At 40.6% G+C, this 14733-nt stretch overlaps 1 protein-coding gene across 1 annotated transcript in view; it reads right to left on the bottom strand.

Moving 5' to 3' along the window:
- The window catches only part of LOC120049936 (protein mono-ADP-ribosyltransferase PARP12-like), a 32168-nt gene extending 19091 nt beyond the window's left edge, over nt 1-13077 (bottom strand). Inside the window, exon 1 of the mRNA XM_038996453.1 lies at nt 12705-13077. Coding sequence (XP_038852381.1) covers nt 12705-12979 — 275 coding nt within the window. The 5' untranslated portion in view covers nt 12980-13077. The remainder of the gene's footprint in view (nt 1-12704) is intronic.
- Nucleotides 13078-14733: the final 1656 nt, after the last annotated feature.

Genomic DNA, 14733 nt, shown 5'->3' with positions numbered 1-14733 from the left:
ATTTGCCCTGTCAAAAAATGTTTTATTATTTTTTGGTTTAATTTATTGTTGGTGTTTCTCTGTAATACTACTAGCCACCTACCAATTTTATGAAGTTGGCTATCTCCCAACCTTATAACTGGTCACCAAGAAGCCATTTCAGGCTATCAATCAAGTTAGAGTAGCTAGCTTGTCTAACTATCTTAGCTGGCATGCCTGCTGGCAAGGTTGGTCAACTTTAGAAAAGCAAGCAATTACTAAATGTTCTGAATAAGACTCACATTCCTTTAAATATTTTACCTTGATTTCAGCAGAGATGCGGAGAAGCATATTTAGATTATTTAAAAAAAGAACCAGGCACAGATCTGGGGAAGGGTACCAAAACATTTCTGCAGCATTGAAGATCCCTAAGAACACAGTAGCCTCCATCATTCTTAAATGGAAGAAGTTTGGAACCACCAAGACTCTTCGTAGAGCTGGCCGTCCGGCCAAACTGAGCAATCGTTGGAGAATGTAAGCACTGTATGCTTAAATATACAGAAAAATAAACATATTATGACATAGAATTAAGCATAGTGATTATGGCTTTAGATTGCAGGAAAAAGTAGTTTCAGGTGTTTGGAAAATGCTAAATTCTCCAACTTCTAAATGGGGGCCTAGCCCCCCTCAGACCACCTCTGAGGTATCCTCACATACTTTATGCCCCCTCAGATTTTTGTCATGCATGATATGGAAGACTATTAGGCCCAAGTGAAGACCAAAAAAAATAAAAATACATTATGGGTGGTGGTACTTGGATTTTCGTTTGGCACGGATTGTACATAATAAACTTGAAAAACTTTGAGAATAAAGTCGACATTTCGAGAATAAAGAAGATTTTTTTTATTTTTATAAAGTCACCATTTTAATTTGTGAATAAAGTGACAATATTTCGAGAATAAAGTGGCAATATTTCGAGAATAAAGTCGCAGTTGTATTTCAAGATTAAAGTAGGAGATTTGGTTAATAAATGCATACCTCCCTGGCTTCCTGTTGCTGTGTGCTCCACCTTTGAAATGCCTGAGTTAGATGACTGGTGAAACTATACTTTAGAATTGGCTTTAGTAACAAGGAAATCCTTCTTCTTTTAGCACATAATAACCAAAATATTATAAGTATTAGGACCAATTATTAGGACCAATTATTAGAGGTTGTGACTGCCACAGATTGGGTCTTTTCAGAAGGAGGAACCACACAGACTTGGATGAGGTATTTAATCCAAGCCCGTGTGGTTACATAAATAGGTAGAGATGGGCGCGTTAAAACAAACAAATGGCCATAATAATCAAATACACTTGTTCAAACAGACGTCACTGCGCACTCACGCTTATTAATCTAATGATCTAATAACTCGCACACACCCTCACACCAAGTTTCCACCTGGCAATTTCAGCATTACATGGACTTGCTCCTACCTATCTCTCCGATTTGTTCCTGCCGTACATACCTACACGTACGCTACAGTCACAAGACGCAGGCCTCCTTATTGTCCCTAGAATTTCTAAGCAAACAGCTGGAGGCTGGGCTTTCTCCTATAGAGCTCCATTTTTATGAAATGGTCTGCCTATCCATGTGAGAGACGCAGACTGGGCCTCTACCTTTAAGTCTTTACTGAAGACTCCTCTCTTCAGTAGGTCCTATGATTGAGTGTAGTCTGGCCCAGGGGTACGAAGGTGAACGGCAAGGCACTGGAGCGACGAACTGCCCTTGCTGTCTCTGCCTGGCCGGCTCCCCTCTCTCCACTGGGATTCTCTGCCTCCTGGTGCTCTTCCATGCCGTCCCTAGGAGGGGTGCGTCACTTGAGTGGGTTGAGTCACAGACGTGATCTTCCTGTCTGGTTTTGCGCTCCCTCTGGCTCCTGTGGTGGAGGAGATCTTTGTGGGGTATTCTCAGCCTTGTCTCAGGGTAGTAAATTGGTTGTCTGTTGATATTCCTCTAGTGGTGTGGGGGCTGTGCTTTGGCAAAGTGGGTGGGGTTATATCCTGCCTGGTTGGCCCTGTCCGGGGGTCTCGTAGGACGGGGCCACAGTGTCCCCCAAACTCCACCCCTGTCTCAGTCTCCAGTATCTATGCTGAAATAGTCTATGTAGCGGGGGGTTAGGGTCAGTCGGTCTTATCTGCTGTCCTGTGTGAATTTAAATATGCTCCCTCTAATTCTCTCTCTCTCTCCCTCTACCGATAACATGGCCTGATGACTCCTGGCTGTCCCCAGTCCACCTGGTCATGCTACTGCTCCAGTTTCAACTGTACTGCCTGCGGCTAGGGAACCCTGACCTGTTCACCGGACGTGCTACCTTGTCCCGGACCTGCTGTTTTTGACTCTCTCTCTCTCTACCGCACCTGCTGTCTCGACTTCTGAATGCTCGGCTATGAAAAGCCAACTGACATTTACTCCTGAGGTACTGACCTGTTGCACCCTCTACAACCACTGTGATTATTATTTGACCCTGTTGGTCACGTTTGAACATCTTGAAGAACAATCTGGCCTTAAAACTTCTTATGGACCGGTGTCCTGTCAACGGGACAGTTGTTGCTCAATATGCATAATGTGACTAAAATGTAAAAAATAAATAAGAAAATTCAACGGTACATATATTATATGGGCAGAAAGCTTAAATTCTTGTTTATCTAACTGTATTGTCCAATTTATAGTAGCTATTACAGCGGAAAAAAATACTATGCTATTGTTTGAGGAGAGTGCACAACAACAAAACACTTTTAGCACGGCGACAGGTTTGATTCATTCACATCTGAAGGGTAAATCATTTACTTACATTCTGAAATCTTGCTCTGATTTGTCATCCTAAGGGACCCAGAGATAAAATGTAGTGTAGTTTTGTTTGATAAAATCCTTTTTCATATCCTAAAAAGATCCACATAGTATGCACGATCGATTTTGTATTTCCACTCGTTCAACTTGCAAAGAAAGAAATCCGTGAAAATCGAACGCTAAATGTTGTTTCAACCAGTCAATTTAAGTGAAGTAAGTGAAATACCAGTCTTTATATTTATATGATTTTATATTGTAAATCTGAGCTAATGCAGTTGTTTTAATGGTTGCATAGTATTCATTTGAGAGATTTTTTAAATATTTTCTTTGATTGCTATATATTTATGTGTGTGTATTCCTAATGAAATATGTGTATGAATAGCAAACAAGGCACTCGAAAGCCACAACATGTCAAAGTCAACATACAATACACATTGGGCTCCCGACTGGCGCAGTGGTCTAACACACTGCAGTACCTGGTTCGAATCCAGGCTGCAACACATCCGGCCGTGATTGGGAGTCCCATAGAGTGGCGCACAATTGGCCCAGCGTCGTCTGGGTTTGGCCGGGGTAGGCGTCATTGTAAATAAGAATTTGTACTGACTTGTCTAGTTAAATAAAGGTTAACACAAAAAAAAAAAAAAAAAAATTGGTACACACCAATTGGTACACAATACACCACAGTGTTCTCCACTCTATATAATATATGTTTATAGATGTGTTGTTTATTTGATGTATTGCTAAAATAAAAGTTCAATATAATAAGAAAACATACAAAAATGCTATGCTAATGCAAAATACAAGTTTACACACTCCCAGGAATGTCATACATTATGGATCATTAGCTTCCCTACATAAAATGTACTAACAGGAGACGTGACAAGAATGCTGATCCAATGTCTCCAAACACAGAAGTGAAACATTTAAGATAAGGGCCAAGTTAGCAGCCAACACTGATCTAATGTAGTAAGTGAACACACCATAAACAAAGTAAAAAAAAAAAAATATACACACTATTTACAATTACAGTATTTAGAACACCCTATACACACGATTGTGCTGCTGGTCTCAAGTCTCTTTCTGCTGTAAAGCACACCTCCTAGATGCCCGGGCGGGGGTTTGTTGTGGAGCCAGAGAGAGCAGCAGTCAGACTAAGTGGGGGATGGAGGACTTGAATGTGGTCTCTTTGAAGTCAGTCTTTACTACTATTGAAGATTTTTTTTATCAGTAAGTATTCAAGTTTATTATTATGGTTAGGTTCTTGAAAATGTATCAATTTACCAATTTGGCCACTTGGAGGCCAGTTGGGCAAATCGTGAAGGACACCTGGGTGACTTTATACTAAATGTCAAGTAGCTTGCTCATTCTTGAAGTTATCAGTCTGAAACAGCTTCCTAGCTGAATGTGTGGCTTTTCTTTTTCATGTCAAAGATGAACATATGTTTTTGTCTTTGTATTATCTTTTACCAGATCTTTTGTGTTATGTTCTCCTACATTCATTTCACATTTCCACAAACTTCCACGTGATTCCTTTCAAATGGTATCAAAAATATGCATATCCTTGCTTCAGGTAATGAGCTACAGGCAGATAGATTTGGGTATGTCATTTTAGGGGAAAATTGAAAAAAAAAGGGGTGGATCCTTAAGAGGTTTTAAATGGCCATGTACTCTGATAATCTCCACCCGGCACAGCCAGAAGAGGATTTGGCCACCCCTCAGAGCCTGGTTCCTCTCCAGGTTTCTTCCTTTCTAGGGAGTTTTTCCTAGCCCCCGTGCTTCTACATCTGCATTGCTTAATGTTTGGGGTTTTAGGCTGGGTTTCTGTATAAGCACTTTGTGACATCTGTTGATGTAAAAAGGGCTTTATAAATAAATACATTTGATTGATTGATCTAAATATAGGCCTATTAGATATCAATGATGACAGGGCTATATAGGCTAGGCCTATATAAAGAAATAATCATTGATCTGACATGACTTGGTTGGTAGCCTAGCTAATATCTCCTTTCACTATCCATCTATCGGTGATGTCGTCAAGGATGGTTGGAATGAAAGATGCATACGTTATCCCAAAACAGGGGCATCATCTCTGTTATAGGCTATTTGTCTCAGCTATAACGCTTAGGCTATCACTTGTTCACCTTATATAGACTAGTGGCTACATCTGTTAGGTTATAATAACGGAACATTAAATTGCTGCACCAGCAGTCGCGAGTCATGACTGCAGTCAAATTCCACGTGACTTCTGAGTCACAGCAACTAGGCTTCTCTTAAACTGCGCTCTAATGACGCTGATGGTCATTAGTAGCCTACCAAACTTGCTAACGACCAGTCGCTAACAGTAGCGGTGTGTGGGTAAAATCACTGGGGAAGCCAGAAAAAGAAATCCATATTACAACCTATGTGTTGTGATAATGGCATTGTTTGCTCCAGGTTATGATCTATAGAGGTATTCAGAGTGGACTCCTAGTCCGACTCAGGAGGCGAACACACCACCCATCGCTTCCGAGTATATTACTCGCTAATGTTCAGTCTCTGTATAATAAAGTTGACGAGCTCAGGGTGAGGATTTCCTTCCAGAGAGACATCAGGGATTGTAACATACTCTGATTCACGGAAACATGGCTCTCTCGGGATATACAGTCTGTGTCCGTACAGCCAGTTGGGTTCTCAGTTCATTGCGCTGACAGGAATAAAGATCTCTCCGGGAAGAAGAAGAGTGAGGGTGTATGTTTCATGATTAACTACTCATGGTGTGATTGTGATAACATAAAGAAACTCAAGTCCTTTTGTTCACCTGACCTAGAATACCTCACAATCAAATGCCGTCCTTATTACCTCCCAAGAGAATTATCTTCGGTTATAGTCACAGCCGTGTAGATTCCCTCTCAAGCCGATACCACGACGGCCCTCAAAGAACTACACTGGACCCTATGCAAACTAGAAAATACATATCCTGAGGCCGAATTTATTCTAGCCAGGGATTTTAACAAAGCTAATCTGAGAAAAAGCTAATCTGGCAAACCTACTTGGGACACATACACGCATAGCCCCTGGTATCCAGGATCCCAAGATAATTTGTTTCACAATTCCAGTGGGTCAGAAGTTTACATACACTAAGTTGACTGTGCCTTTAAACAGCTTGGAAAATTCCAGAAAATTATGTCATGGCTTTAGAAGCTTCTGATAGGCTAATTGACATAATTTGAGTCAATTGGAGGTGTACCTGTGGATGTATTTCAAGGCCTACCTTCAAACTCAGTGCCTCTTTGCTTGACATCATGGGAAAATCAAAATAAATCAGCAAAGACCTCAGAAAACAAATTGTAGACCTCCACAAGTCTGGTTCATCCTTGGGAGCAATTTCCAAATGCCTGAAGGTACCACGTTCATTTGTACAAACAATAGTACGCAAGTATAAACACCATGGGACCACGCAGCCATCATACCGCTTAGGAAGGAGATGCGTTCTGTCTCCTAGAGATAAACGTACTTTGGTGCGAAAAGTGCAAATCAATCGCAGAACAACAGCAAAGTGCCTTGTGAAGATGCTGGAGGAAACAGGTACAAAAGTATCTATATCCATAGTAAAACGAGTCCTATATCGACATAACCTGAAAGGCAAATGACCCCTGAAAGGACAATGACCCCAAGCATACTTCCAAAGTTGTAGCAAACTGGCTTAAAGACAACAAAGTAAAGGTATTGGAGTGGCCATCACAAAGCCCTGACCTCAATGCTATAGAAAATTTGTGGGCAGAACTGAAAAAGCTTGTGCGAGCAAGGAGGCCTACAAACCTGACTCAGTTACACCAGCTCTGTCAGGAGGAATGGGCCAAAATTCACCCAACTTATTGTGGGAAGCTTGTGGAAGGCTACCCGAAACATTTGACCCAAGTTAAACAATTTAAAGGCAATGATACCAAATACTAATTGAGTGTATGTAAACTTCTAACCCACTGGGAATGTGATGATAGAAATAAAAGCTGAAATAAATCACTCTACTATTATTCTGACGTTTCACATTCTTCAAATAAAGTGGTGATCCTAACTGACCTAAGACAGGGAATTTTTACTAGGATTAAATGTCAGGAATAAAATCTTGTGTTTACATGTATTTGGCTAAAGTGTATGTAAACTTCCGACTTCAACTGTACAGGGTCAGTTCTAGTACCATATTTACAATGTGCAGGGATACTGGATCGATAGAGGCAGATACAGTGCCTTCAGAAATTATTCAGTCCCTTGACGTTTCCACATTTTGTTACGTTACAGCCTTATTCTAAAATGTATTACACTGTTTTTCCCCCTCATCAATCTACACTCTAACTTCAAGCACCAGCTGTCAGAGCAGCTCCCAGATCATTGCACCTGTACATAGCCCATCTGTAAATAGCCCATCCAACTACCTCATCCCCATACTGTATTCATTTAGCTCCTTTGCACCCCAGTATCTCTACTTGCACATTCATCTTCTGCACATCTATCACTCCAGTGTTTAATTGCTATATTGCTATATTTTATTGCCCTACCTCCCTTATCTTACCTCATTTGCACACACTGTATATATATATACATACCTTTTTTCTACTGTATTATTGACTGTATGTTTGTAAATTCCATGTGGAACTCTGTGTTGTATGTGTCGAACTGCTTTGCTTTATCTTGGCCAGGTCGCAGTTGTAAATGAGAACTTGTTCTCAACTAGCCTACCTGGTTAAATAAAGGTGAAATAAAATAAATAAACACAATACCCCATAATGACAAAGCAAAAACAGTTTTAGAAATTTTAGCTAATGTATTAAAAATAAAAAACTGAAATATCACATGCACATAAGTATTCAGACCCTTTACACAGTACTTTGTTGAAGCACCTTTGGCAGAGGTTACAGCCTTGAGTCTTCTTGGGTATGACGCTACAAGCTTGGCACACCTGTATTTGGGGAGTTTCTCCCATTCTTCTCTGCAGATCCTCTCAAGTTCTGTAAGGTTGGATGGAGAGTGTTGCTGCACAGCTATTTTCAAGTTTTTCCAGAGATGTTCAATCGGGTTCAAGTCCAGGCTCTGGCTGGGCCACTCAAGGACATTCAGAGACTTGTTCCGAAGCCACTCCTGCGTTGCCTTGGCTGTGTGCTTAGGGTCGTTGTCCTGTTGGAAGGAGAACCTTCGCCCCAGTCTGAGGTCCTGAGCGCTCTGGAGCAGGTTTTCATCAAGGATCTCTCTGTACTTTGCTCCGTTCACCTTCGTCTCGATCCCGACTAGTCTCCTAGTCCCTTCTGCTGAAAAACATCCTCACAGCATGATGCTGCCACCACCATGCTTTACCATAGGGATGGTTCCAGGTTTCTTCCAGACGTGACGCTTGGCATTCAGGCCAAATAGTTCAATCTTGGTTTCATCAGACCAGAGAATCTTGTTTCCCATGGTCTCAGAGTCTTTAGATGCCTTTTGGCAAACTCCAAGTGGGCTGTCATGTGCCTTTTACTGAGGAGTGGCTTCCGTCTGGCCACTCTACCATAAAAGCCTGATTGGTGGAGTGCTGCAGAGATGGTTGTCTTTCTGGTAGGTTCTCCCATCTCCACAAAGGAACTCTAGAGCTCTGTCAAAGTGACCATTGGGTTCTTGGTCACCTCCCTGACCAAGGCCCTTCTCCCCCAATTGCTCAGTTTGGCCAGGCGGCCAGCACTAGGAGGAGTCTTGGTGGTTCCAAATATCTTCCATTCAAGAATGATGGAGGCCACTGTGTTCTTGGGGACCTTCAATGCTGCACAACAACATTTTGTATTACCCTTCCCCAAATCTGTGCCTCGACACAATTCTGTCTCTAAGCTCTATGGACAATTCCTTCGACCTCATGGCTTGGTTTTTGCTCTGACATGCACTGTCAACTGTGGGACCTTATGTAGACAGGTGTGTGCCTTTCCAAATTGTGTCCAATCAATTTAATTTACCACAGGTGGACTCCAATCAAGTTATCAAAACATCTCAAGGATGATCAATGGAAACAGGATGCACCTGAGCTCAATTTCAAGTCTCATAGCAAAGGGTCTGAATACTTATGTAAATAGGGTATTTTCTACTTTGTCATTATGGGGTATTATGTGTAGATGGGTGATAATTATTATTTTTTATATAATTTTGAATTCAGGCTGTAACACAACAAAATGTGAAATAAGTCAAGAGGTATAAATACTTTCTGAAGGCACTGTATGTAAACACACAGATTAGGATGAAGTACCTCGTCCAAGTTTGTGTTGTTCCTCCTTCTGAAAAGATCCAATCTGTGGCAAAACCGATTCCAGGTCCTAATAATTAGGTTATTATGTGCTAAAAGAGCAAGGATTTCCTTGTTACTAAAGCCAATTCTAAAGTATAGTTTTAACAGTCATCTACTAATGTGACGCGCACAGCAACAGGCAGCCATGGAGGCATGCAATTAATAACCAAATCCCCTACTTTAATTTTGAAATACAACTGAGTTTATTCTCGAACTATAGCCACTTTGTTCTCAAAATGTTGTCACTTTATTCCTGAAATATTGCCACTTTAATCTCGAAATATTGCCACTTTATTCATGAAATGTATGTTTTTAAAGTACTATCCGTGCAAATCAAAATGCCACCACCCATCACCATTTATAATTTTTTTCTCTTCACTTGGCCCTAAAACTAGGCTACAGATTATATTTTTTGCCTGGGTTAGGCCCAACATGTTATCTAAATGTAAATACCTAATAGAGCTCCACCGTGGAGGTGTAATACAAAAAAAAAACTAGCGGTCAAACAGGGTAATGGTTCTTTCAACATTCATTTTTCCCATATGGAGTTTTAGAAACACTTAAAATAAGGGCTGTGTTTTGTGTCGGCTTACCCTGCGGTGACGTTTTGATAACCATGTAAATCTCTCTCAGAGAAGGTGACTTTTATCAATATATTTGGCCCTATTGTCACGTTCTTCGTCCTCCTCGTCCGAGGAGGAGTAGGAGATATCGGACCAATACGCAGCGTGGTGAGTATTCATATTTATTAGAATACTTTCAATAAAGAACAAAAACAATAAACAGACAAAATAAACAAAGACGCAACAGTCCCGAAATAGTGAACACTAAACACAGGAACACACGAACAGGAACAATCACCCACAACCCACAATACAAAACAGGCTACCTAAATATGGTTCCCAATCAGAGACAACGACTAACACCTGCCTCTGATTGAGAACCATATCAGGCCAAACAAATAGAAACAGACAAACTAGACATACAACATAGAATGCCCACTCAGATCACACCCTGACCAAACAAAACATAGAAACATACAACGCAAACTATGGTCAGGGCGTGACACCTATTTACTCTCATATTTGAAAATGCTAATTAGCGTCAAAGTAGACATCATGCAAGACTACAAATCCCAGCAAACTCCTGCACATCATCTCTAGCTGATGCCTTTGCAAACAGGTATTGTGTCAATTTTAAACTAACACAAGACAGTTCACAGAATTGTAAATTTAAAAGAAATGTAGCCAATGTATTCATTAGTAAATTTAGCTAACATTAGATAGTTAATCCAGAGATTCTTACCTTTGCCTCGATTCGGCAGTCTCATCCAGATCATCATGGCATTTGTAGTTCTTTATGATAGCCAAGTTAGCAGCTAATTAGCATTTCATTTTGGGGGGGTAAATATAGGGGAATATATTGATAAAAGTCACCTTGTCCTAGAGAGATTTACACTCGTATCAAAACGTCACACCAGGGTAAGCCTACACAGAACACAGCCCTTATTTTAAATGTTTCTAAAATCCCCTATAGGAAAAATGTATGGTGGAAATTTCACTGTGACCTGCTGCTGACTATCAGGCAGTGAGCAGGTTGTTACTGAGTGAGTGGTGGGAAGGGGTGCTTGTGGGTGTTGAGAACACTAGTTGAGAGAGCACTGCAGCAGGCAGATGAGTCATAGTGACAGAGCAGCACACACACACACACACGTTGTGACAACTTCTTACCAGTTGTAGGTAGGTTATTTAGATTGGTCATTATGGAGACACCTATTTCCAAATCTTTTTCCATAAAACATTAATGTGCAAGACCTGATTTGACGGAGACAAAGCATTGGAAAACGACTTTAGGCACACTAGAGTGCTTTAGATAGTTGGTTTAAAGTAAACTGCATTCTAAATGTTTACTTTTCTTAGGGAAAACCAAATCAAGCAAAGGGTTTTACGCATGCGCCGTTCTTGGGTCTCGAGCGCTGTGCAAGTGGAAATGGAAGTTATGGAATTCCCTTGCGTGCTTCTGTTGTAGGAAAACATGACATTAAATGTGGAGAATGATAGATTTGTATATGTTGGCCATCAAATAGGCTATTCATTTCTATGCCATTGTAGGCTACTCTAGCCTACCATTTGATACAATAAATACGTTGAAATTACGATATCACTTGAGTCATTGCAAATCAATTTGTGCCACTTGTGTAGCCTACCTGGAGCTGACAAACATATTTAATAAATAGCCTATAACTTCAGTTTGTTGTTGTAGCCTTGTGTTATTATGCAATTATTAATGGCAATGTTTAGTTAATTAAATTGGAAGTTATCAATTGTGATCATGGTCACAGCTCAATGTCAGTTTCATTGTGGACTTTTCCCTGAAATTAGATGTAGGTGGCATTTCATCGGCTATGGGCTACCTGCATCTAGTTCAGCAAACAATGGCAAAGGTGAATTGCAATTATAAACCCTGATTTTAGTTAGTAGCCTATTCCTATTGAAACAACAAGTCAAGCTCGCAAATAGGCCATTTATAACAGTTGGTAGTCTTAACATCTGGCACGTAATAATGGCACAATTGCTAGAAAATAGTTGCACAGAGATGTTGAGATCCTCTGTACAACTTTCATCACTCAAACTCTCCTGTCAGATTTATCTATAGTTAAGCACATGCACAAATTTGATTTATTTATAGTCCTGAATGCTGATTGGCTGACAGTCGCGCTATATCAGACTGTATACCACGGTTATGACAAAAAAATATTTTTACTGCTCTAATTACATTGGTAACCAGTTTATAATAGCAATAAGGCACCTCAGGGGTTTGTGGTAGGCCTTAATGGCCAATATACCACAGCTAAGGGCTGTGTCCTAAGAACAGCCCTTAGCCGTGGTATATTGGCCATATACCACACCTCCTTGGGCCTTATTGCTTAATCATAGCAGTCAAAACAAGTTAAATCGACATTCATTGATGGAACATTTTTAATAAGGGTGAATTATCTTTTCTCTTGAGACATATTCTTAAACTCGCAAGGATCATTATTTTGATGGAAAACCGAATTTTTCCTCAGCCTTTGTCATTACAAATTACGTCAATATTCCTTCCTAAGCGCTTGACAACGTTATGGAAAAACGTTATTGGATAAATGTGGCAACTCCTCTCTTGCTGTAGAAAAACAAATGGGGGGCTAGATCTCAGGCCGTGTGGGTCGGTTTTGAGGCTCATTTGTTTAAAAATATTAGCTACACCTGGCGGTTCTCTATATACACCAATAATGCCATAAAGCAGGGTTCCCAACTGGCAGCAACGGTTGTTGTATATTGGCTCCCCAAGTTTTATGAGCAAAAAAAACATATATATATTTTTTTTTTAATGATTTGTTTATTTTTTACATAAAAGACTAAAAACACCAGCAGATCAGCTCCAATTGATTTTAATTTCAGAAATCTGTTCCCAAGTATTCCCATGCATAATATGAAGGACACTTGATCGTCTACAAATGTGTGGGATACTTGCGGTCATAAAGCAAAGGGAAAGGCTATGTGCCAAAAGTTCCCCAGAGCGGGCCTTGTGGTTAAAATAAGGTCACCAGCAAACGATTGTAAAAACAGTAACACAATTGCGAAGAATTGAAGTTCCATACCTTCTCCGACTGAACGGGCAATCTCCAAGCAGGAATCGTTTACAAAAATGTAAATTTCGGCATCCCTGGCAATCGCTGGATCTGCACAGTCGAACTCCAGTCTTGGCTAACACCCTTTGCTCTCCGTCAAAAACAACAAAACAAAATTTTGCTTGATTCTTAATTACATCCCGCACCGAGACGGGCAAGTCACTGTACAAATTCGCATCTAATTCATCGACGTTCATTGATCCATGATTAGCACAAATAAGTTTAGTTATGGTCGATTCCGTCATTTCTTCAACGGGTTAAACAACGTTATATTCTTCCCAATTGGTTCGGAACAATAACGAGAACATGATGTGTTTAGAAGGGAGCTGGTGAGTGAATCGAAACCGAAACTTAGCATAACCTTTATGACCTTTCCTTCTTCTGCAAATGCAATAAAGCCTTCATATTGCACAAAATAATTAGCAAGATCTTGACACTAGCCAATGTGTTATATACTATTTATATAAATAGGCCTGGAATCTTTATCATTGGAACGTAAATATGGAGGTCTACTATCGCCTGTCTACTGTAAAAAATACCAACTATGCCCAGTAGATGTCAGATGCGTCCCATCCAAACTCTAGGCCCAGGGGAAATTCATGTCAGTCAAATCACCTACAGTGATCAGAATTTTTTAACATGCCATTATCACTATATTGCCATGAATTTGTTGTAATGTCCATCCTTTACATGTCTGAATCATTTTTATAGTGTAATGCTGCATACTAAGTGAGTGTAAGTGGAGGTTGCTGAGGGAAGGATGACTCATAATAATATCTGGAATGGCATAGTATCAAACATGTGGTTGTGGTTGACACCATTCCATTGACTCCATTCCAGCCATTATTATGAGCCGTCCTCCCCTCAGCAGCCTCCACTGGTGATTGTGCTGCTGTTACCATATGCCAGGGAGTTACACACTACACTCACGGCTGCACAGCAGGATTGAAACCCTCTCATATTACATTGGTGGCAGAGGTGGGATCGCCCCTGTTGTCTGGCCTATGTTGTAAGTGTACCATTGAGCGCCATTTTGGGCTTCATGCAAAAGTACACATAGGGAGAGTATGGCTAATTAGCCGATATTAAGCATATAATATCCTACATCAGTGGTACTCAACTCTTACTCTACGCAGTTCGGAGTCTTCTGGTTTTCAGTCTGCTGGGTTTTTTCTACCTAATAATTAATTCCCAGGTCTAAAATAGTTTTTTAAATATTATTTAATTAGCAAGTCAGTTAAGAACAAATTCTTATTTACAATGAGGGCCTACCGGGGAACAGTGGGTTAACTGCCTTGATCAGGGGCAGAATAGCAGATTTTTACCTTGTCAGCTCATGGATTTGATCCAGCAACCTTTTGGTTACTGGCCCAACGCTCTAACCACTAGGCTACCTGCCACCTGTGCAACAAGGGGGCTGGACTCAATGCTGGAAATTCATGTCATTTCACCGTTTACACATCAAAGTCAATGAGCAGCACCACGGAGATGTCCACCTTTTAGTCCAGTCTTTCAGGAAGAGAATTAAATCAGTCTCCGATTAGAGAGGAACAATGAAAAAATGCAGTGAAACTGGCTTCGAGGTCCCGAGTTGAGTCTGAGGGGCCTATGTGGCCCCTGGGCCACTAATTTACATTTTTATTGGGCCCACTTTTGATGGAGGTGAATGGACATCTCATTCCAAACTCATTCCACGGAGGGCCGAGTGTCTGAAGGTTTTAGTTTTTTCCTTTCAATTAAGACCTAGACAACCAACCACTCAAGTACAAGGGTGAAGCGAAAACATGCAGACACTCGGGCTTCCCTGTGTAAATATAATCTGCAATATCCAGATATGGGGGTATCCCTTTAAGAGAGAAGTGGCTACAGAAGAGTCTGGCTGCAGGCTAGACTTAAGTGTGTTTCCTGAATATTATTATTTAAATTGGCTCCCTGGATCTCGTTGGCGTCTCTTTCTAGCAATGAACAATTTGGAGATCTTTCTCCCCAATAAGAAACC

Source organism: Salvelinus namaycush, chromosome 6 (assembly GCF_016432855.1).
Source record: "Salvelinus namaycush isolate Seneca chromosome 6, SaNama_1.0, whole genome shotgun sequence".
In the NCBI taxonomy this organism is placed as follows: domain Eukaryota; kingdom Metazoa; phylum Chordata; class Actinopteri; order Salmoniformes; family Salmonidae; genus Salvelinus; species Salvelinus namaycush.
This window is presented reverse-complemented; position numbering and strand designations above follow the sequence as displayed.